Genomic DNA, 27645 nt, shown 5'->3' on the forward strand with positions numbered 1-27645 from the left:
ATTTATCAGATTACTTTGAAGTGTTCAAACATTTCAGAGGTAATTAATAAATATTTAACACTAATTATTTAAAAGAAATTGCCTCCTGCTTTGACGGAATATTCTAAATCTGTCGCAAATTAAAACCAATTGATTTTTATCTTTCTCTCTCCGCCAGAACAGGAAACGTATCGTTGCCAATCTGTTTAAAATGTACAACACTCCCTCTCTATCAGATTAAAACTGTTTATCGAAAAATTTCGCGTAAAAGAGGGGGAGAGGGCAAAGCAATTTTGAAAGTTATTAAACTGTTCCATCATTTTCTAGCCATATGATAAAATGGTTTTATTTATTATCAGTATTCTATAAAAAGGTTTACCTCTATATATAAAAAAAGTTTTTGTATTTCTTTTTTAATTAAAATGAAAATAATAAAATAAACTGATAAAAAGATTTCAAAAATTTTGTTTTTTAAGTGGACAAAAACAAAGAAACCAGTTGTTTTCGTCAGACCAAAAATGAAAACATTTTCAACACTAGAAAGACTGAAACTTAGTATATACCTATATTGCCCAAAAGCAGTCGAAATGACTCTTTTTAGAAAGAATAACTGATGTGTAAAGAAATTTGTTTAAAATTAATTTTTTTTATATCATTTACAGTTGTATAACAAGTTATGAGTAAATATTATCAATAAAAAAATTTATATGTTGTACAAAAAGTCACAAAATTCTAAGAAATTGCGTCGTTATATACATCAGTGTTTTTCTAATTGAAATTAAAAAGCAGTCAAAATGACTTCCTTGAGCAGAGCCGAATTATACCTTTCGTAGGCCCTAGGCATAGCCGTTTTTGGGCCCTCTCCTCCTTCCCCCATTCCTCCCCTCTTTTCAAAATATATGCTAAAATTTCCTTGCATATTTTTTTTTTACATTTTTATTAATATGGATTTTAATTTACAAATTTGTTTATCGAACTTTATCAGCAATACCGACATACTGCCGATATTGCAGTTGATATCGATAATACCATTATGATTAGTTCGATCGATAACTATGTAAGCACTTCACGTCAACAATACAACAACAAACCAGCAAAGAAAACAGTGAAATTGATAGTGAGATTAATTGCAAGAAATATTTATACTACAAATAGCTTCATAGTTTTCATTCACAAGATTTCACAAAAATTTGTCAGAATCTGAGATTAGACTAAAAGCGCAAAATTTGGTGAAAATTTACTCATCCGATTTAGAGGAAAACTTTGTAGATGAATTTTTACTATTTTCAAATTTGTATGAACATAAATCTTTAAAAGACATGTTGAAGGCTCAAATTAAAGATAAATTTGTGAATACTTTTCCTACCGTTCACATTGCATAAAGAATATATTTGTCGATTCTTGGATCAAATGCAGAAGGAGAAAGATCTTTCTCTAGATTAAAATTGATAAAAAATTATTTGCGTTCAACAATGAATCAAGATCGTTTGGCATCGCTCGCACTTATGTCTATTGAATACGACATTTTGCGTAGTTTGGAATTCGACAGCATAATACAAGATTTCGTTGAATCCAAAAATCGCAAAAAAGTAATATATTAGATCAGAAGATTCTGCAAAATAATTTATTACCGAAAAATATTATATTTTTATTTGTGTCTTCATAATTTTGTGCAAAATACACTTGTTGTTTTTAAAGCTAAATTATTTTTGTCAACAAATTTTTTTCTCCCAAGTTTTTCGTAGGCCCCTGAATTTCGTAGGCCCTAGGCACGTGCCTAGTGTGCCTATAGGTTAATCCGGCTCTGTCCTTGGGCAATCTAGTGTTAACAAGGTAAAGTTCACTACGAAAGTGATGCCTCCTACTATTTTTCACTTCGGCCTGATAAAAGCAGAATCATTTTCTCTTCTTAGTTCACCTGAAAAACTTATTTTATTATTATTTATTTTTAGTTATCTTTATTTTAGTTTAGTTTTATTTTTTTATTTTTAGTTATATATTGTCATCAGACACAGTTATCCAGTTAAAATTATGTTACTTAAGCTAAACGAAATTTCTATAGTCGATCATTTTAATTTGGCGATATAACGATGATTGCTGGCAACAAAAAAAACGACTGTATCTCGCATTGTAAAGCAGTTATAATCAGAGTCCTTAAGCTGAACGGAATTTTGACGGACAATAAATTCAATATGGCGACTGTTTATTTACAACATTTTAACTTGCATTTTCATCATGCATAGAAAGAAATATGATAGCTTTAACTAGTAGTAAAACAGGCGGAATTTCTATTTTATATATTTATATATATGTATATATATATATATATATATATATATATATATATATATATATATATATATATATATATATATATATATATATATATATATATATATATATATATATATATATATATATATATATATATATATATATATATATATATATATATATATATATATATATATATATATATATATATATATATATATACAGTCAATTCGCTGTAACTCGAAGTACGATAACTCGAATATTACTATAACTCGATTTTTTTTATGAGGTCCCGACCCTTTTATCTTCAATTTCATGTTAATTATTCTCGATTACTCGAATTTTACTCCCTTTAACTCGATTTTTTTTGGATCTTTTAAGGCAGGAAAAAAAACCTAGGAGCTGATATCTCGCCCCTTCCTTTGCAACACACACACAATGTCTTTTGCACTCTTCATGGAGAAGCTAAAGCTGTCCCTCTTGAAGTATCTGAACAGTGGTTAAATGAAACGTTACCAAATTTACTTCAAGCATACAGTTAAAATTATGTTTTCAATATTGATGAAATGGGTTTATTTTTTAAATGTCTTTTAAATAAAACTATGATGTTTAAGGATGAAAACTGCTAAGGGGGTAAAATGAGCAAGAAACGTTTGACTGTCCTAGTTGAAGGAAATGCGTCTGGGACAGAGAAATTGCCCTTACTTGTTATCGGAAAATACCGAAATCCTCGATGTTTCAAGAATGTAAAAACGTATCCTTTGGATTACAAGTCTAACAAAAAGTTTTGGATGACATCAGTTTTATTTGAAGACTATGTAAGAAAATTGGATCGGAAATTCTTCGCTAAAAAAAGAAAAGTGATACTCTTTATGGATAAATGCACAGCGCATAGTGATCTGCCTAATTTGAAAGCAGTAAACTTGCAGTTTCTCCCGCCAAACACAACAGCAAAGTTGCAGCCGATGGACCAGGGTATCATAAAGTGCTTAAGCAGTCTTATCGTAAATGGCTTGTCAGAAAAATGATCTTAAATATTGTAAGCATTTAGAAGATTTGTAATTAATAAGCATTAATTAAATAATCCGACAATATTTTGAAAGTCCAAAGCCTAAACTAACGGTAAGCCGAACTTCCGATACGTCGAAGTTTTTCGCCAGTCCTATCAGATTCGAGTTATCGCGAATTCACTGTATATATATATATATATATATATATATATATATATATATATATATATATATATATATATATATATATATATATTTATTTATATCAAAATGTAGAGAAAACATGGAAAAATTACAGAAATTTTTCAAGAATTCTTGAAAAATTTCCTGTTTATGAAAGTTCATTTGAATTTGCTACTCGCTTTATAGATTTCATTTTCTGTTTTATTCTGTCTTTTCTTTATATTTCATTTTCTGTTTTTACTTGATATTTTTACTTAATGTGTTCTATTTTATTTGTTGTAAATTTTTTTGTTTTTGGAGTGCTCCTCACACTAGTGTATTGATATATTTTGTTTTGGCTATATTGATACAACATTAGGAAGCACTCCTTTTTGCGTATATAATCGTGTGAGCTGATGAAATGAAGCAGATTTTATTTTTCGGATTTTTACATTATTTTCCTTTTTCCCTCTTTTCATTCTTCAAAAATTTGTCCATGTTTCTCTACATTTTGAACTTATTTTATGAGTTCTATTTACTTGCAGTTTATGCGCAGTAAATAAAACTTATTGTTCTTCTTAATTTTCTCCATTTTTTTTCTTTTTGTATTTATCTATTGTGCTATATATCAGGGGTGGACAAGCTTCTAGATAGTCGAGCCATTTTTCAAAATTTGAAATTTCTCGCGAGCCGCAATTAAAAAAGTATTTAAAAGGTATGCAAAAAAGCTATAAAAAATTTTTTTACATCAATTATATTTATTGAAAACATATAAGTACAAAATATGTGTATTGAATTTAAATATTAAAAATTAAACACATTTATTTTACTTATCTTGATAATTCTTTATAATTTGGTGAATAATTGGTGACAGCACTTCTCAGTAATTCTTTGAGATGCTGATTAGTTAATACTGATCGGTGTTCGGATTTCCCGAATTTTAAAGTGGAATAAAATGATTCACATAAGTACGTTGTTCCGAATGTTGAAATAATTCGACAAGCAGCCTTTTTTAATTCAGGATACTTCAATTCTAGTACAAATTTCCAAAATTCAGTAATCGATGTCGACTTATATTTCAATTGTAGAGCTTGATCTTCTTACTTCTCTATTAATTCTAATTCTCCAGAAGCTTTTTGTGTCATAATTATATTGGATATGGAAAACTCACCTTGAATTGAACAACGTTGCACTTAGTCCTTCATATTTGTTATCAGTAATTTAAAAGACATTTTGAAACACATATGGAACTATAATAATTTTTTTAAATATAATAAAACATGGCATAAAAACCATTTAATCAATTTAATTTAGTTTTCAGATCTGCATTCTTTACTAAAAATGCATGGTAATAAGAACTATAATGTTAAAACCAGAATTTCCCATAAATCGTTACCATGTATACGAAAAATTTACCAAATGAATTGGTTAAATATCGTAAACTCCTGTTTGTGAAAATTGCAACACCAAATAAATGATTAAACTTTCAAAGCAAACAAACAATAACAAGAAATCGAAATCAGTATTTTGTGTAGCCACCACGCTCCGCAATAAGTGCTGCTACACGACGTGGCATGGATTCAAGCAAACTTTGAATGTCTGTCTGAGGAAGCGAATTCCATACTGTTTGTATGCGTACCCAAAGTTCGTCTGTAGAAGCAACAGGACGAGGATTACGAGCGAGACGCCGACCAACGAAATCCCACACATGTTCAATCGGCGACATATCCGGGGAATACGCCGGCCAAGGAAGAAGTTGTATCTGTCGCGATGCAAGGAAGGATTGAACAGTCCTAGCAATATGAGGGTGGACATTGTTCTGTTGAATTACAGCACCTGGCAAGGCTTGAAGGAAGGGAACAGCTTGGGGCTGTAGAACTTCACTGGCGTACCGGTTGCTGTTCAGATTACCCACAATTCGTAGCAATTGAGATCGTCCATGATATGCTATGGCACCCCAGACCATAACTCCGGGTGTTCGTCCACTGTGGCGTTCGATAACGCACTCCGGAAGATGGCATTCACCGGCATAGCGTCTGACACGAATGCGGCCATCATGGTACCACAAATTGAAGCGAGATTCGTCAGAAAACACGACACGCTGCCAATCAGCACGCCAGTCCCTATGCTGTTTGGCCCATTGCAGCCGCAGGCGGCGAAGGTTTAGCGTGAGGGGGATCCTGTATAAAGGAGTCCTTGCGTGCAGTCCACGCTGCAGCAAACGTCTACGAATTGACAAAGCACATAATGAAACACCTATAGCTATTGAACACCATGCTGCCACTTGTCTAGAGGGAGCCGTACGGTCCGTTAGCGCAACGCCGAACAGGTGTCTATCATCGCGAGCTGACGTGACATTTCGGGATCCGCTCCCGGATTTCAGAGTTGTCCGACACTCGTCCATCCACTGCTTTCAAACACGCATCACTGTGCTGCTGTTACGCTGCACACGAGCGGCTACTGCTCGATAAGATAATCCAGCTTCACGAAGGCCGATGATTCTCCCCCGTTTAAACTCCGTAAGTTGTTGAAATCTCGCTCTCTTTCGTCGAATAGGCATAAGTAATGACTAAGCTAACGTTTACCACTAGCAGATAACCACCAATAACTATACTCGCTTGGCTACAGCCGTCTATTTATTCGGATCCATCCGCCGTTCAGAGGGCGTTGCTCAGCATACGCATGCGCTACGGGTCTGAAATTCTAATCATTTGCATATCATGCTCTACTTTGCATTTCCTGAAAATTTCAGCTCACTCGCGTAAGTCCTTCATGGTGTTGCAATTTTCACAAACATGAGTTTATATTTTGGTTTTATTTCCCAGTTGTTTTTTTCCCCCACCAGAAATGGCATTACAGTACGGTAGTTTTGCCTGAATTTTATTTCTTATTGCTGAAAATAGTTAAAATTGAAATCCACGTACTTCAGCCCGGGCAACAGCTATATACTGAGGGGGAAAATTTTGGTTAATATACTGTTTAAAACTAATTAAGGTGTTATGATCGGGGGAGGGTTTCAGAATTAGAATACTTAAATACAGTTATGCTGTGCATTCTGCTTGGTTACCATTACAGTTCAGATGTTTTACAAGACAATTATGAAAGGTGACAAAAAGCAGCTAGTATGAAGATAAACCCTTCTTGTTCTGTCAAGAAACAATTAAAACTTAGATTGTCGTCAATCAAAGTGCTCCAGATAAGATTGACCTCTTTACACTTCAAACTCTTTGACAGGGAGTGAAACAGTCGAAATTTTGATTGACGGTAAATTCTATTTTCAACAATAAGAAAATATTTGCTTCATGTGATGTTATTCAGCATAGAGCTTCAGATGATGAAATTATAGCACTCTACCTAATCTTAAAGTAGTCAGAATTTTGATAGACGATAATTTAACTTCGTCGATAATACAGTGATTAATTCTGCCTTAACTATGGAAACTTGTATTGTCCTCCAACACAGAACGTCAATTAAAATTTTAATCTTTTAACTAGTCTTCAAATGGTTTGCAATTTTGATTGACTATAAAAATTGCAATTATTTTCGATTGTATCCAATGATTCACTTAACTTCCATTGTATCAATCGATTTATATAATTTCCATTGCATAGTAATCTGGCATTCAGTTGCAGTTAAAATTTGAACATTATAAGAAAATGGGAAAAGAGCTGAAATTTCGATTGTAAGATTCCATGGTTACAAACACAAAAAATTATAGTTGATAAAATTTTAATATTATTTATTAATAGTCTTTCACTTGCATTATAATCTTAATGATTAATAAACTTTAGACACACAAAACTAACACACTTAACTTAACACAAAAATGAATACAAGGCAATAGAATAAATCACAAAAATAGATACATGAGAATTAAGACTATTAATGCAGGAACACTTTATCTCCTAATCCAGTGGTCGGCAAAGGGCGGCTCCAGAGCCGCGTGTGGCTCCTTCGCTCCTTAAGAGCGGCTCTGGCACAAATATCCACGGAAGGCGCAATAATATTTTCATTTTTAAAAAAAAACTTGGCAAGAAAAAAATTACATCTTATTTTGATAAATTAAAATCCTCTTAATGCTACGATAACCGAGTTGAAATTTTTCCCTCTTGAAATTGACATTGGTAGCTTTGAAATACAATTGCTGGATTTAAAAAACAAGCAGATATGGCGCTCTAAATTCGAACGTCTATCTGTTGAATTGGAAATATTGGAGAAGAAAAAATTTGATCCAAGTGGTCAGCTTTGAATGACCAGGAGAAGGAAGACATGATCATTTTCAACGCTTGGAATAGTATTCCTAACTCTTATGATCAGCTGAAAAAGCTCGCGTTTGCTGTTCTTTCCCTTTTCGGTTCTACATATATATGCGAACAATCTTTTTCAAGCATGAACATTATCAAGAATAAACTGAGAAGTCGTCTTTTTGATGAGAACTTGGAATCATGCCTAAAATTAAAAACAACAATATACAAACCTGACTTACTGAAACTTTCCAAGGCACATTGTTCGCATTAATAAATATTTATTAAGTATGAAATTTAGTTTTATTTAGTGTACTACTTATTTAGTGTAATAAAAGTTTACTAAACAAGCAGATTTAGCTCCCAATTTTTTTAAAAATTGTTGTAATGTTCATATTTGGCTCCTTGGCTAACAAGTTTGCCGACCACTGTCCTAATTTATGTGAGCTTTTAATTTTTTAGTGATTTCTATTACTTTTACTCAAAAAAAAAATGCACTATTCCCAAATTTTTGAAAAATTAGATAAAACGTATTCGTTTAACTCGTGTAGAACGCTAAGGAGAATCGCTAATTGAAAAGTATATTTCTGTTGAGTCAATCTTATGAGTATTTAAATTGAAACACAAAAAAAAACAGTAAATGAATTCTTAAAATTTTTCATCAGATCAATATTTATTTTAACAACAATTACTTATTGTCTGCCAACCCATAATCAAAAGTTAAGAAGCAAAAAAAGTCACCAAACGAAAGAAAACAGAATATTTAATTATTTTCAAAAAAATATACATTAGTAAGATTTCTAATGAAAAACATAAAAATTTAGATCTTTTTTATAAAACAAATAATTCATCAAAATAATCATTTCAATTTAAACATAACAGCAATAAAATTACCATAAAATACGACCTACCATCAATTAAATTAAAATTCATACTTACATTCAACATGCTTTTTCATAATTTTTCATAAATTATAATATTTTTTTTCTTCCAAATGTACTAACATTAAAAAAATAATACAGTCAACTTACAAAATTAATTTTCTTATTACAACTGAGCTACATAACATGGGATTTAAATAAATGCAAGTAGGTAGGAAATCATAGACTAGATAAAAAAAAAGAGAAAAAAAAACACAAAATCACTCACTCAAATAAAAATTAACCAAAATATTTGTAACACAGTACACAAAGTTTGTTTTTAAAGTACATTCAACATACAGGCACATAGAGATTTATTTCTTAAGCACTGCTTTATGAGTGTAACGAATGTTACGCAACAAGTTTGCAATAAAAATAACCTATCTAAAAACATATTATTCAAATTTATAAAATTGAGAGATCATTAGTAAAGAAAATTAATACAGTTTTTGAATGCTAAATCATACTATTTTTAATTTAAATTTAATTTTACTTCCCACTTTCATAAATTAAAACTCTTGAAATTCAAATTTTAAGTGAGAAATAATCAACTTGATTGGCAAAATATTAAAATTTATTTACAAGAATGTGAAAACTGGTGAGCAAAAACTGTACAAATTTAATAAAACTAAGACTTTCTAGTTGAATATTTGCTTTCAAATTGTTGGGGATAATACATATTTTTAGAAACAAAACCAAAATGCTTTTGCAATATTTTAGTATAAAATAAACGGAAAATTAACTAGCTGTTTTCTAATAATTCGCAAACAATCCAAATTTTTAAAGCAAATTTAATAAAGGTGTAGAATCTAAATCACGATTATTGTAAATTGGCTTAAACTTAGCCTCAGACCAATTTTCATGCTTTTTAAGAATAAATTTAAATTTTTGAAATTTAAATTTTAAGTGTTAAAAACTTGACTGGCAAAAAGTTTAAATTTATTTACAAGAATGTCAAATCTACTTGCAAAAAGCTTAATATTTTGTGCAAAAACATTTTAAATTTAATTCAAATGAGACAATTAAGTTGATTAGTTGTTAGAGATAAAACCTGTTTCTACATAGGGAAAAAAAATCGTAATATTCAAATATAAAATTAGCATGATAAGTGAAAAATTAACTATCTGTTTTCTTATTATTCACAGATAATTTAAGCATAATTTGTTATTGGCTACGTGTTTTTAAAGCATTATGCTAGCACAGCATTAGTCATAGAAATGAAAAAAAAGTTCATGTTATGTACAATATATATTTCTTACTCTTCTCCTGCAATTAAAAATAATTCTTAGTGTGATTGAAGACCTTAGTGGGAGATCCTGCTAATAAACATGATCTTCCTCCACAAAACATGAATCGCTTTATAAGCAGTTCATCAGTGTTTCTAAGCTTTCTTTTGATTTTCACAAATGTATTAAACGTGTTTGTCTATTGAGTTCTTCAATTACATTTTGAGAAGTTCTCTTATTTATAGTCTGAACACTATAATGCACTTAAGATACAAATATCATATCAGAATAAGTTATTATTTGTCTTGCACAAAAAATAAATTAAATAAAAAAGGTCCAAAGTAAAATGCTTTATAAAAAGAATTAATTCACAATTATTTTATATTTCTGGTAAAGATTGAGCATACTAAATACACTGTAATATTCAAGTTATAAACAGTGAAATTACTGCAGTTTCCAACAATGGTTTTTTCAGTTTTGTTGAATAAAGGACGGGCAAATGTGGAAGACAACTACAACTGTACTGGATCACTTACAAAACTATAAAGGAATTAAATTTAAATATAATTATAATAGAAACATTTCAAATAATTATCTTTAAAACGCATAAGTGAACTGCAAATCCAAATATAAAAATATTCATTTAATTATCCTTCAGTTAATTCTAAATCAAAAGTGAAATTTGTTCATATAATTATCTTTGTATTCACTCACATACAAGTTGAGAATTATTTTTTATCAAAACAAAAATAGTAGTAAACAACCTAGTTTCTAAAATATTTAATTCTGAAAAATATTTTATTAATAAATTTAGCATACAGTAGTTTGCTTTTCGACTTAAGCACTGAAAATTTTCAAATAAGATAGAAAAAAAGTAAAATAAATTCTAAAAGCTCAAAACGAAAGTTAATACATAAAAATTTAATATTAACATGAAATATTATTTGAAGAAAAAAATAGGTTACATTTTAATTTATAATCAAAATATATTTTAAAAAGATATTAATTCAGAATATCCTACTTATTTTCTTAAATTATTGCCGTATTTTACAATATATATTTTAAACTTACTGAAATATAATTAACATATAAAAATATACTTTTCTTAGCTAAAACCCAAAACAAAATTTTGAAACTTTATATATTTTTTATTTAAAAAAAAAAACTCTTAAGAGTACAACATTAGCACAATTTCTGTAAATTGCAAATAATATTTATGTAACAATTTTATGACAAAAAAAAATTTGAAATAAATGGATTAGATTGAAGATAGTAGTTTACAACCAAATTGTATAACTTTTAGATGCTTAAACAATAAAATATTCTATTTTCTAAAAGCAATTTTTATTCTGAACATTTTCTAGTGATTTTCGATTAAATTTAGTTATTTTACATAAATGTAAACTACAATGCATACCAGGTCAGTATCAGTATCAAACGCTAAAATTTTATATCTCAATATGAATTTCCGAAATTTAAACAGAGATAGTGAGATGGATTACTTGATTTGAAGCAAAATAAAAGTTTAATTTTAACAAAATTAAATTTTTAACAGAATTAAATTTTGAACAAAAAAAAAGCTCTAAAATGTTAATAAGCTTAAGTATAGCATTGATTTGTTATGGCACAACTGAGTATTTATATCTCATAAAATTGACTATATTAAATGAAATACACACATTATATACAGTTCTAAAAATATATGTATAGTATATATAAAAAAAATGAAAGATCAATTTTTGAAAGTTTATATATCACCAATCTATCAACATTTTTTGTACAAATCACATAAATTGAGATAATACTTTGAATTGTTAAATCAATATCACGACATATTTTACTAAGCAAGGAACAAAAAATAATTTCAGCTGCTTTAAAGTCTTGATTTTAATCTCTACAAGGCTTTCTGAAACATTTTTTTTGCCTGATTTCAGAGTAATTAAAAATATTATATAAAAAAATACCAAAAATTAATAACAAACTTCTGCCATACAAAAATTGACACTTATTTAGTTTATTCCAAAAATAACAGAAATATTGAGAAGAGTTTAACAAATTAAATTAAAAGGATTTAAACATACTACTTTAGGATAAAACTTTTTCTATCATAGAACAAAAACTAATTGAGATTTACTTATTTCAGAAATAATAAAATTTGAATGTGTTATACAAAATGAGATTAAAATAAAAAGGTATACAAAGCTTCATATTTAAATATATTGAACAAAAGTGCATTATTAAATAGACTAGAACAAACAAAAAACAGTTACATCTCAATATTCAAAAATAATATTTTTTCATAATTGTGTCAAAAATAAATCAAACCCTAATCAATATTCATTTTATAAATAATAAAACTTTAATAAGTGATACAGCTGTATTAAAAATGAAAATGCTATAAACAAAGTCTGCCATAATAGATTTCAATCACAGATTTCTATAATCAATATTTATTATTTTAAAAATAATAAAAATCTTGATTTCACACAATTGTATTGAAAACAGAAATGTTGTAAACAAAGTCTGATATATAATTAAAAATTTTGAACAAAGAAAGCATTATGCACTTATGTTCAAAACTCTAATCTGCTTATTCAGAATATTCTACTTATTTTTTCTGAAATTCATTGTCTTATGTTATTATAAATTTTAAACTTGACTTGAACTTACAAAAAAGTGCAAAAGTGGAAAGACAAGAACAAGCAGAATAAAGTTAAACCTTAGACCATATTAAAAAATAGTAATAAGCATTTGTTCACAATTGTATCAATCAAGTCCTACTCAGTATTTATTGAATTTTTAAATAAAAATTTTGATCAGCAACATAGTTCAGTTTAAAAAAAATGTTGCAAACAAAGACTCAAAACTATAAATTTTGAATAAAAGTGTATTATTAAGTATAAATAATACAAAATATAGTTACCCTCAGCTTAAAAACTAAAAATTATTGCACAACCAAGTATCATCGAACACAAGAACTAAATATTTATTTTAAAATAATAAAAGTTCTGATATGTTACTTAAATATAGTTAAAATAAAAATAGTGTAAACTAAGATGTCTGATAAATAAAAAGGGTAGATAAATAAAAATGATAAATAAAAACATGCTATTAATGTAAATCATAGTTACACCACTTTAAAAAAAAAAAAAAAAATTTTCAGGAGAACATAATTTATTCCACATCTAATGAGAAAATAATAAGACTTAATCTTTATCTACAATTTTAAAAATAATAAAGACAGTTGAGGCTGAAAATTCAGGAGTCAAAACAAGATTTCTTGTCATGATTCGGTTTTTTGTATTCAGGGAAAAATAATTTTAAATTTGTGAAAAAATAAATTTGTCAAAGTTTATGAAATATGTATCTAAATGAAAACCGCATTTATTTACTATTTTATGTACATTTAAATATTGATGTATAGTAAAAATTAATTTGTCATTTGTTGGTAGTTAGAAAAGTCATTTCACATACTTTGGTAAATTTTTCAGGAGTGCTTAAATTTGCAGTTGTTGAAAATTCCCACAAAAATAAATACACATTTTTATGTTTATGAGAAAGAAACATTTTGAAGTCGAGAACTTTGTAAAAGATCTATTTAAATTTCCCAGATTTTAATTAAAGGTCTTTTTATGATATTGTGATTTTTGCAATGGGTTCTTATTTAAGATTTGGATTTCTGTGAAGCATCTTATTTAAGACTCAAAATTTTGTGGAAGGGCTTTTTTTTATGATTCTAAATTTTGCGAAGCCTACTCAAGTACGCTTTTTTTCTTTTCTTAGAATGATCCCAAAAACTAGAATAGGATTTCTATCAAAACATTAAATTAAAAACCAAAGATACATTTTATAACTCGATAAAGTAAAATATGTCGCTAAACTCACACTTTTACTTGTGCAGTAAATCTAGAGATATTAATTAATTCATATAAATGAATCAATATAACTAGGCAAAAAAACTGTACAAATATAAACACAGCAGACATAAAATATTTTTATAGGTACCATTGCTTTCTGAAATCACTATCAATAGCTACGATAGACTTTTTAGCTTCAATTTACAAACACACATATATATTTTACATTTTGATACTCGAATATTTCACAAAGAGGGTTTTCACAGCAAATTGAAATGATTCAGCACAGCATTTTAGGTGATAATAGAATGTTCTTGCCCAAGCGCTTCTAAAAAAAGACCCATCGGGGTCTTTTTCAAACCAATTGTTTCAATTTTATTGATGACCTTGTTTCGGATATTTCTCAACCGCATCGAGGAATGAATGAATATCACTGAAAAAAGAGCAATAAGTTAAGAAAAATTATGGAATTCACTACATAAAACTCATGATTTGAAAGAATAAATTTTTTTATCGATTTCAACCTCTATGAATTGATTAATAAATATAAAATATTAATTTTAAAGAAATATAAACTCGTGATTCTGCTTTGAATGTTAGATATAGTGAAATATAGATAAAGTTCATTGCGAAATATATATTAAATTGTTACCTATTTCAACTGTTATGAATAGATTAATGAACATAACATATTAATAGTTATGAATAGATTAATAAATATAACATACTAATTTTAAAGAAATATAAACTCGTGATTCTGCTTTGAATGTTAGATAAAGTGGAAATAAAGATAAAGTTCATTGTGAAATATAATTTAATGGATATGCATAAGCAGATGTTTATAAGAATGTAAAATTATTAGTAGAAGGTCCAATTTCTAATAACTAGTATATTAAGGAATATAAATTAGCACTTTGCTGTTATCTTAAATTTTAGTAAAATAGTTGAGGTTGGCTACAACGTTTTTGATGCCTTAATGCTCAGAATTTATGGACCCCATGTTCATAATGCCAATCTTTGCAATTACTGACTATAAAATAAGCAGAGCAGCTAAACTTAAACATTGTTCAAAAGAGATGTATCGACAGTGTTTTCCACGCTAGGAAGCACTACAGGCTCTTTACCGCCCACATTTTTGGATAACTATATCCAGCATATTTTGAGGCCATTTGGCTCCACATGTTCTCTATGTTAACTGTGAACAGAGTAAATAATGAAGACAGTAAATAGTGAAGACAGTACATGTATTTGCATAATAATTCTGTACATAAATTGTGAATAAGATAGTAAACATGTGGTTTGAGAGGTAATAATATTCAAATAAAAATCGTTAAAAAACACTTATTACCGTGTCAATAACAAACTATGAAAAAAATGAACTTTGTCCCATTACTCTACTTAAATACTATCACTAACATATGCAGGGTGCACTGCTTGCAACAAATAAAAATAAACAAGTCAAAAGAAGCCAAACAGGACTGCCAAAAAAGAGAGTTCTTTCTAAATATTGCAACCATGTCTACTTTTTTAACACTAGATCTATAAATAGCTACAACAAAGTTTTAGTTCAAACTCACTAGGATTACTTAACATCATTAAAATCTTATGAAATGCAACAGATCAGAGCTCAGAGATAATATTATTTATTTTGTTTATTGAAAACAAAACTATCGTGTACAATAAGCAGCAAACTTTCTAATGAGAAGTTGGGAAAGTAAGAAGCTAGAAATTTGTTTTTGTTTCAAATGTAAACAAAAATAAATCTTGAGCTTCTTATCTCAATTAAAAACACCATCAAAATTTCAAAAATTTGTCTAACACTAAAACTTAATATTAAATTTAGAACACTTTGAGCAGAATTTGTTAAAACAATCAATTTTCTGTTTGATGAAATTTCTCTAATCATAGTTTTATTTGAAATTCTAAATAGATTGTATGTGAAAAAAATGTTAGGATTTTTTTTTATTTTTATAAACAGCAGTAATTATTAGAAAATTGACCTAAAAGGTTTTGTTTAAAAAGGGGAGATAGCTAAATAGTAAAATCATGTAAAATAGTTGAAGTCAGTATTCCCTAAATGCAGTTGTCTACATGAAAATGCCCCCTCAAAAATTTTAATAATTAAAATTGTAGTATATGGATACTTAAAATAAATACTCATTCATTATTATCCTTCAAAAGATCCTATTTTCTAAGTGCAAAGGCTAAGAATGTATTTTATCTCAAATCTTAGGGAGCAGAGAATAAATTTAATACAACAAATTTAAAAAAATAATTTACATTTAAGCTGTAGTAGGAAATCAGTATAGATTTTATCAATATACATCTTCAAGAAGAAAAAGATAATTTTTAGACACTAATACATGCTACATGTTGATTGATAATTGCAATAATTTTTATTTGTTTATTTACAAATGTTTCTTTTTTTCTTTCTTTCTTTTTCCTTTTTAATAATTTTTCAGAATTTTTGACAGCAGACTTTCTTGCATTAAAAATAGTGCAAAGCTGGGAAATTTAAAAACAATTTTACTCAAGGTCTCAATGCTTGGAGAATTAATTCACAATTAACAAGTGTAAAATTTTACATATTTTAAAACATTACGTTTTTAGAATATTCATAAAATGCAAAAAATATTTACAAATAAAAACAAAATAAAAACTAAAAGAAATAAAAAAAATACCATTATAATACCTTCCACCATAAAAAAAATACCAGACGTTTCAAAATACTGCAGGTCATTTACATATAACAAATTTTTTAAAGATAATATTTTTAAAAAATCAATAAAGCATTAAAAATAATTTTTCAAAAAAAAAAAAAATTTTTTTGTTTTTAGAACATGAATAAAAATAATTTTAACTAAAATAAATCAATTAAGGAAGGCAATAGGAATAACAATTCAATTTTCCTTAAAAAAAAAAAAAAATTTCTTACTTTATACTTAATATTTCAAAATATTAGCAGATCACTAAAAAAAAATTTTTTTAAATAATATTGTAAAAGACATTTAGGTATATCAAAAATTACCTAATTAAGTACAAACATATCCTACCAATGTATACATTTTAAACCAGCAGTTTTTTAATAAATAATTCAAGCAACGTTGTTAAGCTATAAAAATCAGGAACAAAAGTTTTATACTATTGTATAAAATAAGATGATTCAAAAAATAAAACCTACAAAGAACAGGCAGCATGATTCCAAACAGAAAAATTAGGACCGATCCAAGCATATAGACCACAAAATAACCTCCTATAAATGTAACATTAGAAAATATTAAAATAGTTAATGTTATAAAAAGAAACAAAATATACATTTACATTGCAAAAATATACGTTAAAAGTTCACTATTAAATAAATTGAAATAATTTTCTTACATACCAAAAATACTTTTATGCATTTTACTTTCAACTAAGTTACAAAAAAAGATATAAAAATTTTATTTTTTTGTTAGTAAATTTTTACAAAATTTTTTTAATGCTTTCTCCTTCATAAGATCAATTTTCTATAATGAAAATGTCTCATTCGTACAGATTTATCATAGTCACTTTTTTTACACTAATTTCCCATGACCAAACAACAAAAAAATTTAATTAATTAAAAATCATTATGTGCAAAATACCAGACTTCCAACTTTCTATGCTATATGAAGAAATTTCCTTCAGCAGCAGGAAAGTTTAGGTTTTAATGTATGATTCTCTGTTTCGTACATTCGAATTAAAATTATTTTTTTCTGCCACTATATGTAAACGATTCAAAGCTTCATATAAAACGGCACTTTGTTCCACCGCTCTTGTGGTGAGGCTTTTAAAATGTTGACAAAATTGCACAAAATTATGAAAGTTTTAGCTTTTGACTGTTCAGCTTTCTCTAAAATATAATAAAGATATGTGATATTTAATGCACTTCCGCATATCATTTTTCTGACAATAAAGCTCTAAATACTTTTTTTGAATAGACTTTTTCTAATTAGTCATTTTTAAAATTTCAAGTCTACAATAAAATTTTAAACAAAAATCAAAAAACCTCTAATCAAGAATTTGAAAACAAATTATTGAGTTGCAAACTAAAATTAAATTTTATTATGCAAAAAATTCCACACGAAGCAACAGATAAACATATTTACAGACAAATTTTATAACCAGTGTCCAACAGCAAACCGAATTTTTGACTATACAACCCGATAGCCTTGTAATTTTGAACTCAACTCAGAAGAAAAGGGAACTCCTGGATTAAGCACTGGAATAAACCAGCCTTTGTATAGGATTTTTTGAAGAATATAATCTGCTACATGGAGAGGAAAACCACGAAAACCTCGTTATCACTATGTTTGGTGAGAGTGGGCAGCATATAGCTGCCAACAGGGATAGGGACAAATCCAGTAGATGTTTGAAATAACATAAATTTCATGATAATTCTAGCACAATGTATAGTATTTTATACATAGGAAATTTTAGGGATTTTTATAGTCATCAAAATAGATTAACTGCAGTATTTTCAGTTATAATTAGCATTAAATAAACTTGAAATGTTATGAATTATGTTTACTCATAATTCTGAAGAGTAATAAGCATTTAATTCATCAAAGTTAAAAGATTTTTTAATTAATTTAAAAAAGGTAATTAAAGGTAAAAATACATAAACTGAACAGTTTAGAACAAAAAAGTTTTAAAGTGATTTTTATAAATGAGGATCGCTTCATTACGTATTAGAAATATTCATTTAAATATTTAAGCAAGCAATAATCTCTAGAAAATTCTACTTCAAAAGGGAATTTTTGTAGGAAACTTGCTCAAATTTAGGGAATTTTCTAATATGTACAAAAACCATAAGAATTTTTATTAAACCATTAGACCAGGAGAAACTGGCAAAATCCAGATATCAAAATATTTAAGAATATAATTTACGTACAAACCAGTCATTACAGGGATTCGAACTTGGTTCACCTCATTGGAAGGCAAATATTCGATCTCCCAAGTCCTCACTCTTTCATTATTTTATTTTATTTAAATGTATATGAGACCAGGAGTTGAAATGTTTAAATCTGAACTTTACTAGCCCATCCACTTTAGAGCCCTTTTCTAACTAAAAATTGCTTTTTAACTTTTTTAATTGTTAAACCAGAGATGTAAGTTTCCTTCATAGTGGGAGAAAAAACAGGAAAACACCACTCTGGAAGCTTTTTTAAAAATAAAAAATAATAAATATCAAACATTAAAAATAATTTTTTAGGCAGTTTATAATTGCAATCTTATTGAAATAATATTAATTTCAAAACTGCTTAATATATCATTTTTAAATAAGTAATAACTAAAAAGCAACAACTAGTTAAAAAAATTAATGAATTTCTTAAGAAATGAAAATAACTGTAATCCATCAATATTTAAGTAAAATACTCTTAAATATTACACACAGCAAACCTAATTTCATATAATTTTACACAGAACTGTTCATTCAATTTTAAGAAGAATTTTATGAAGCATCATAATAAAATTTTAATAATGTTGCTACATTAACAAATCACATATTAAACATATGCACTGCAATAAAATAAATCATATGCTGAATTCACAATTACAAATCACATATTAATTTCTATAGTCAAGTACTATAAGACATGAATACTTAAACCAAATCCTAAATAGTAGATTTCAAAATTCTATACAAAACTACTAAAATTAAAGCGAAAATGGTTATTTTTTAAAAAAGGTAAATGTAAAGAACTTAAATTTCTTGTGTTATCTTTCTTTAAATATACGCACTAGTCTCATAATACTTATGAGAATAGCGTAATTTATTGCTAAACAATTGTATTGGATTTTTAGTTTATTTTCCATTTTGTGGAGTTTCTTCCAGGATACTGGAAGAAATAGGTTTCTTCCAGACAAATTGTCAATTCTGGTTTAAGTTCTATAAATTTTGTTCTTACTCTTATTTATTTGTATCAAAAGAAATCACTAAATTCAAAATAAATTTAAATGTATATCACTTGCTTATACTAAATCATAAAGAAAACACTAAGTAAAAATAAAGTTTTCCTTCTAAATGAAAGCCATGTCAAAGTGAATTAAGGGGTGCATTTTTATGGGCTTATAAGCATGTGATATTAATATCTTTCCCTGAAATTTCTTGGAATAATAACATAAAGTAAATGTTAATTTCAGTTTTAGTTTCTCATTTTTTTTTATGCATTATTAGAATTAAATATATGTCTTACAAAATATAGAAATTGGTCCAAAAATTCAAAAAACAAATAATAATAAAATAAATAACTACATAAATATAAAAAAACAGACAGAAATGTACCACGTTTTACAGATAAAGCAACTTTTAAAATGACATTTACAAAAAGATTTTTAGAACATATTCATGAACTAGTATATAAGAATAAATTATATAAATTTAAATTTTTTTTTTTAAGTAAACTTTTTAAGATTGCAAATTTGCTAAATAAAATTTGATTTCAGTTTTTATGAATCAGGAAATTTAATTCCGTACTAAAAATTATAAAAGAATAATTTATAATTTTACAATATCCATGGCCAATTTACAGAAGACAATGATGTTAATTCTTAACTATCAGGAATTAGTATCCAATATTGACCCTGACTCCAGCAAATTTATTCTTGCCTCTAGGAAGCTTTCAACACAAAAACTTTTCATGGAATATATATATATATTTTTTTTTTTTTTGTTGTAAAAATAAACTTTTCAGCAAATAATAAATCAACACAGATTGAGAGATGTTAGACTTAAATGTAAATGGATTACCAGAAAAAATCACTAGAAGACTGACTACAGGGTGATCTCGTTTGAATTTTGCTGCAGTTCTTTTTGAGTTAGTCACGTAGCAGAATAATCCGAAGGCTGCGAGCATTGCTGCAATGCCACAAAGCATTTTAACAGGATGAATAAGTCTAAAATAGACAATAATATGTTAAAATGAATTCAAAAGAAACATTTAATAAATAATTTTTACAATTATAGACAAAAAATAAATTTCAAATTAAAAATAATATATTGACAATAGCAAAAAAAATTATCTTACAAAACGAAGTTTCAAAAATTATGTTAGCGTTTTCCGAAAAAAGATATATCAATACTGGTCATTTTAGCATACCTGACAAACATTAAACACACTAACCATCTTACATTTATAAAACTGACTTTTAACTTACACGTTTTTTCACTGAGTAAGTTATTTTCTATGTCTATTTCTATATATATGGGCAGTATGTGCAAGGCAACACTGTTTTTTCTTTGTAATTTCAGAAGATTAAAATAATTATTTAATCAAAAGTTCTTATGGGGAAAGAATTACAGAAATCAATTTAGTATTTTTGACAGAAAATACCGCTTTTTGGTTCGGATTTCATTGATTTTTTAAAATGCGTTTATCACAATGTATTTTTTAATTTTCAATTTAATACAAAAACTAAATTCATAATGACCCTTCAAAAGTAGCCTTATTCGAAAAAAATTCACTCCTAGTATAAAATATTTCTTTCATCACACTTAACAAATATAATCAATATATTGGATGAAAATAATTTTTTTTTCACCATTCTAAGTCTCTCAAAAGGTTAGAACTGTTAGGCTCAGTAGTTAGAATGCTAAAAGGTGAAATAAAATTAAAAAAATAGTCATAATAATTTTAAAATGGAACTTTGTTCAGTACAGTAATTATAAATTAGGCTCAGTTCAGATTAAAATACCATTTCTATTTTAATCATCATTTTATTATTTACCTAGAAAAATTGGAAACATAAAATATTTTAAAGCTTAAGTTGCCTTTTATTTTAATATTAAACCTATGTAATTCCTCTCAGTCCATGATACAATAAATATTTTATGAGCCTTTATGCTTTTATATTTATTCGTTGAGAGTTTTCAAAAAATTAGATATTTTTGGTTTATCTGGGAGCAGATAAAATAAATTTTTTTTCACATTTTTTTATTTATTTAATTTTCTGGAGATGGAGGCAACAACCATTTTGTTTTACGTTTAAAAAAAAAATGAGAATTTGTTCTGGCTGCTCTGAATTAAAAACATCAAAATTTAATCATTTATTATAGAAATTCAATCACAGGATCCATAAAACATTGATAACTTATTACTATCCTTAGCGTGATTATACATACAATATTCACTGTTTCAATAATAATAAAGAGCAATCTACCTGTAATAATAAATACATTATAAATAATTTTATGAGTAATAGGTAAAAAATTGAGCTAATTCCAATTCCTATTGAATCAGAAATCAAGTGCACACAGAAATTTAACCATAAATATTCATAAATTTAGTAAACATTATTATATTTTCCCCAACAGGTGAAAGTATAAAATTAATGAAGGTAACTTTAGAAATTTTGCTGAGTTTATTAAATATGGAATAACAAAGAGAACGAACACCTTTATTTTAATGGCATGATAAATGGGAACATTACAATCATTTCCTTGATAGCAGAATTTGATCTTTGATAACAAAATAGAACAGAATATTCAGCGTTCTTTAAAAAGCTACTACTTCCACAACTACACACTAACGAATGTAAAAACTCTGATTAAGTTTAAATGGAAAATTTTGAAAGTTTAATTGGCTTCATAGGAAGATGAAATTTGGGAAGATTTTCAGTATTGTGATCTGTGGCACACTAATCACTAAGTCTTGGCAACTTCTGAACAGTGGTCTGCGGAAAAGTAAAAAAAATAAACATTACAGAAGGTGACAATTTTGAAGGGTATAAGGTGATAATTCCATATCGTGATGTGTTGCGCCAATTACAATTGCCAAATAGATTTTAAACTTTAAAATTTTTTTTAAAAAAAGCATGTAGATGTCTGTCTAGGGGTGGCTAAGAGTTATACCTTTCAAGTTGATCCCTTTCTGTGATTTTTTCTTTAGTTTCTCGCAGGTTGGCAATTATTCTACCACAGATCACAATACGGAAACCTCTGCAGGTATAACTCATAGCCAACCACTGGGCAAATCTCTACACGCCATTTTAAGAAAAATTTCATGTTTAAAATCCATTTAGCACCTTGGCGATTGTTGTAGTTTGAGCAGCAGATTATGATACGAGGATATCCCTTAAAATTTCATTAATACTCATGTTAATTACATAAAATTGGCTACTGAATTTTTAAATAACTGCACAAACAATAATGATAATGCAAGTTTGAAGGAAAGTGTAACTATCGAATTAGAGAGAAAAAAAATCGACATCAAAGAATTAAAATAACTAGGAAATACTGAAATAATAATTACTTATAAAACATCAAAACTATGCGATTTTAAAGAATAAACTAATAATAAAAATTAATGGAGATTTGGCATTAATATATCGTTTGATTCATTGGTATATTAGTGATACTAAAACTCACCCAACAATAAGAAAAACAATTACAGACATAAAAAAGTAATTTGTCTGGTAGTAGAGTAAGTTATTGCACACTCGATTTGCCCATTTATCCATGTCTTTGACATTAGGTATCTGAAATCTTGCTGATTCCAATAAGAAATCATCCAGACTTCTCATAGGTGCAATTTCAACTGAATTAGACATTTTTATGTCAATAATTTTCAACTATGTTGAATTATCACCTTTTTTATTATTAAACGAAACAATTAAATACTATATGCAATAGCGAGGCAGAAAGTATTATACGGCACATAAATTCTGAAGTATTACAATCACAGCTGTCAATTTCTAAATCGAGCTAGCAAAACAAAAAGTAAAAAGGGTGTGTAGAGTTCTTGTTGCCACCACAAAAAAATATTTTATACTTGTTTCTTAAATTAGTCTTTACTAAGGAGAACAATTAAAAATTTTGATTCTATAAATTATATGTCATTCCATATAATTACATAATTTGTTTACCAACATTATGAGAACTTGTTGAAAAATATCGCTTGAGTACATCTCAACTCTAAATTCAAAACAAAACTCCTCCCATTTACCAAATTTGCTACTTCGTTTGTAATCTTAGGGCACGTTCCAATATTCGCACCGGTGTAACCGGTTACACTGGTTTGCCGCACCAACCGTTCCAATATTAAAACCAGTTACACCAGTGCACTGCACCGATCGTTCCAATATTCAAACCAGTGTCACCAGTTACGCACGAAGTGCACCAGGTTTCTGGTCGGTTTGGTCAGTTCGCATGACGTCATTACCCTTATTTGTTTACAAACTTTATTATACTGCTGTTGAGATCGTCATAATTTTTCTGTATTTTTGAATGGATTTTAATATAAATTTGTTATAAAAGCTTGTTTTATCATTTAAAATAAATTTTCTTGTATTAAGTTGAAGTATAATAATTATTATTGGAAATGTATTCTGTAGATGAATCGCCTTGATGCTGTTTATAGCAATGGATATCATTCATAAACGTTTTATTTCTGATATTAGTATGTTTTTGTTTTCAAGACTAAGAATTCATCTGAATTTTGATACGTGTGGTGATTAGATTTACTTGATAGATTCACATCGAAAGAATTTTGACTTGTGATTTTCAATAAACATATCGTTTTGTAAATCAAACAACTATCCAAAGCATTGTTAAATTTGTAATAGCGATAGAACTTTAAAATCAGTAAAAGATTTGTTGCTTCATATGCATTCATAAACATTTTTGTCCAATGTATATTGTTTTTGAAATAAACAAATCCAATCAATATTTGATTGTTAAATACTTTTCTTTTGTGTCATAAATTTTTCTTATATCCTTTCTATATTCCATATCAGACCTAGAACGATGAATATTATCCTAGCTTAATAACAAATTATGCTTTTAGTTTTTACTATATTATACATCATATGAGTTTCATTAAAGGTCTGACCTAAGTTGTTAAACTAGGCCTTCAATGTATTATGCTTATAATTTGTGTTGTATGTATTTCTTTTTATAATATTAAATCATTTCTGATAACCACAACATAGTAGTGATGATATGGAAATCTATCCTGATCTGTACCTCCTTCAGCACACGTGCAAATCAATGTCTTAGATTAATAACAGATGATATTATATAAAAGTTTAGTTTTTGTAAAAGGATCTTAAATAGAGCCCAACGACTAAGGTCGTTCGTTGGCCTGTGTTATTAGAACTAGACTTTTAATGCCAAAGGTTTTTAACATTTATATTTCTTTCATAATTGTTAACTAAAATAGATTCTGAAATTCACAATATAATAAACATTCTAGTATTATATCATGACATGATAATTTTGAAAAATATGAAGATTTTATATGTTATTGGTAAGTTTTTAATTTAAGCTTTGATTCTGTTTAAAATTTTAAAAAAATCGACTTCTATTTACATTTCTTATTAGTTCATTACTTTTTGTTTCAAGATTTCTATTTCTTAATGATAATTATTTTTTAATTCAAGGTATTTATTACGTGATTATTGATCTATATGTAATATAAATATTCATTTTTTATAACACTAACTTGAAAATTTCTGAAACACTTATTTATAACTGTTGTTTTGTGTACTTTTTTTTTTAAAATTATACTACTAAATCTAACTTTTGGCAAATTTTTTTAAAAAATGACTGAAATAAGTGAATTATTAACTAGCTTGTGTCATCTTAAACTTTCGGGTTAATATTTAAACTTGTTTTAAAAGTTTGATTTAAAACATTTTTGACAAATACAACTTAATAGTTATGACAGAGAGATTTAACTTTATGTGAAACATCTTTGTACGCACCATTATTTCACACTAATTGCAAACAATAGTTAAGTTTATCTGAAACGATTTTAAACTTGATGGCAAAGGTTGCTGTCACTATGTGTAATTATATTACTACAAATTTAAATATTTCTGTCCAACATAGAAATTTTTTTATTAGAACAATATCTGCAGATTACAATATTAGTGAATTTCTTATTTTTGAATGTAAACAAATTAAAACGCTTTAAACTTTATCATTAGTTCATTTCTTGTTTTGTTGCAACATTTTTGTTTCTTAATTTTTTTAAATAATTTAAGTTTTACATGTATATTTTACAATAAAATGATATTGTTGTGTTAAAACATTTTTTTTTACTTAAATACTATAATTGTATAGTTGTGATGGAATACTAAAGCTCCCATTTGTAGCAAAATTATAATAATATCTTTCTCTCTTTTTAACACAAACTCATTTCAGGTAAGTATGTTATCTATTTATAAATATTTCTCCCATGTGGCACCATGGTATTTCTCTATATATTAGCAACACTGTTTAGTGTTTCAAAGTAAATTTTAAAGAGCATAAGTGCTTCACAGTAGAATTCAAGAAAAGTGGCTTGACAACTATTTTCTTTCTATTGCTAATACTATTAATGCTAAAATAGAATTTCAAATAACTGGTAAAATAAAATAAAAAATTTGAAAAAAAGAATTCAACAAGTAGCTTTTCAAACAGAAATGTTAACTATATAAAAACTTGCAGCACCTCCACATACCAGGCAGTGGATGCTCAGACTTTAAACCGAATGGCCCTTTTTTCTCTCCTTGTAATTAATCAAATTTGTTTGTCCATGTGCTATTTGTAAATTAATAAAAATATTTGACACTAAGCTTTACAGTTAGTTATGCATTAAGTATTTATTTAGAGTCATCTTGTAATTTTATAGAAATAAACACCATAAATAAAATATGGTTTTATAATATGAAATTAAGTTTGGTAAAGTTTAATAATTTTTTCATGATACCTTGGAGCATGGCCTAAAATTAATTTATTCTCTTAAACCCATTTTTCAGTTAAGTATTTTTTATTAATTGTGTGTGGGTAATTTTGAAAACCAGAATTTTCAGAAAATCGTTATCTTGTGAATGGGAAAATTGAAGTGAAATATATAAATACTATATATTTTGGTTTTATTATCCAGTACCATACAATAATCTAATTTTTTCCTCTGTGTTAACTATTTTGTTAAAATTGTGATCAAAGTACTTTCAACTGGGGCAACAGCTAAAAGGTGAAAAAAATTTGGTTAATATATTTTTTAAAACTGATTATGCTGTTAGGATCGGAGGTGGGTTTGAAGTATTAAAATATTTAAATACTGATGTGCTCTGCATTCGACTTGATTACCGTTAAAGTTTATATATTGTACAAGATAATTTTGAAAGGTAACATAACTTCTCACAAAAGGTGGCTAGTATAAAAAATATCTTACAGTATGTTCACTAATAAAAATTATCTAACTTCTTTTTTTTTTATATATATATAAATGCTTAAACTGCAGCTAAGAAAAAAATCTCACAACTGGATTTTGATCTTTTTAGTGTTATCTAACACATGGTTATTTTCAATTTCTGTTAGAGGAACTGAGGAAGTTTAAAATTTCTTCACTTTAAAATTTCTTCATGTAAACAAATTAGTTTTCGTGAAAAATTTCTCTATGGAAATATATTTATTACACAATTGAAGTCAATTTGCTCATAAACATTGCACTATATACCATCTCTATCATAATAGAAGCTGTGTTAATTTTTCTAAATTCTAGCAATCAAATTTTAAACTTATTTTGACTGTTTGTCATTGACATTTAAGCTTACAATGAGAGACATTACAAAGATTCCATCTCATGCATTTGAAATGCTATCAAATTTACATTTTAAAAGATCTTATTATATTAAGATAAAGTTGCTCTCTTGAGAAAATTCATTATAAAAGTAAGTTTTTTATATATTTAAAGTCAATTAATTACGCTATTTACATGAAGAATGAAGTTTAAAGCAAGCTAAATATATATATTTTTTTAATTTAAAAAATCATAACTCACTCATTTTTCAAAAATATGATTTCCAAAATATTTCAAAGAAAAACAATAGAAATTGTACTAAGCAGATTTTTATTTTTCTCTTTAATTTTGTTAAATATTTAAATATAAAACTTACTGAGATGATGGATGCATTTTAAAATAAACATTTAAATAGGAAAAATATGCAATAAGAAACTGAAGTTT

General features: G+C 27.1%; 1 protein-coding gene across 1 annotated transcript; it reads right to left on the bottom strand.

Moving 5' to 3' along the window:
* Window positions 1–12478: 12478 nt before the first annotated feature.
* Window positions 12479–23551, bottom strand: Jwa (PRA1 family protein Jwa). The gene is made up of 4 exons (XM_016065352.4): window positions 23061–23551; window positions 20445–20590; window positions 16854–16925; window positions 12479–14105 (listed from the first exon to the last, which is right to left on the bottom strand). Exons 1-4 carry the CDS (start codon window positions 23240–23242, stop codon window positions 13966–13968), a joined length of 540 nt encoding a protein of 179 aa, XP_015920838.2. The 5' UTR covers window positions 23243–23551; the 3' UTR covers window positions 12479–13965.
* Window positions 23552–27645: the final 4094 nt, after the last annotated feature.

This window comes from Parasteatoda tepidariorum, chromosome 7, assembly GCF_982258835.1.
Source record: "Parasteatoda tepidariorum strain Cologne lab strain chromosome 7, Ptep-v5.0, whole genome shotgun sequence".
Lineage (NCBI taxonomy): Eukaryota > Metazoa > Arthropoda > Arachnida > Araneae > Theridiidae > Parasteatoda > Parasteatoda tepidariorum.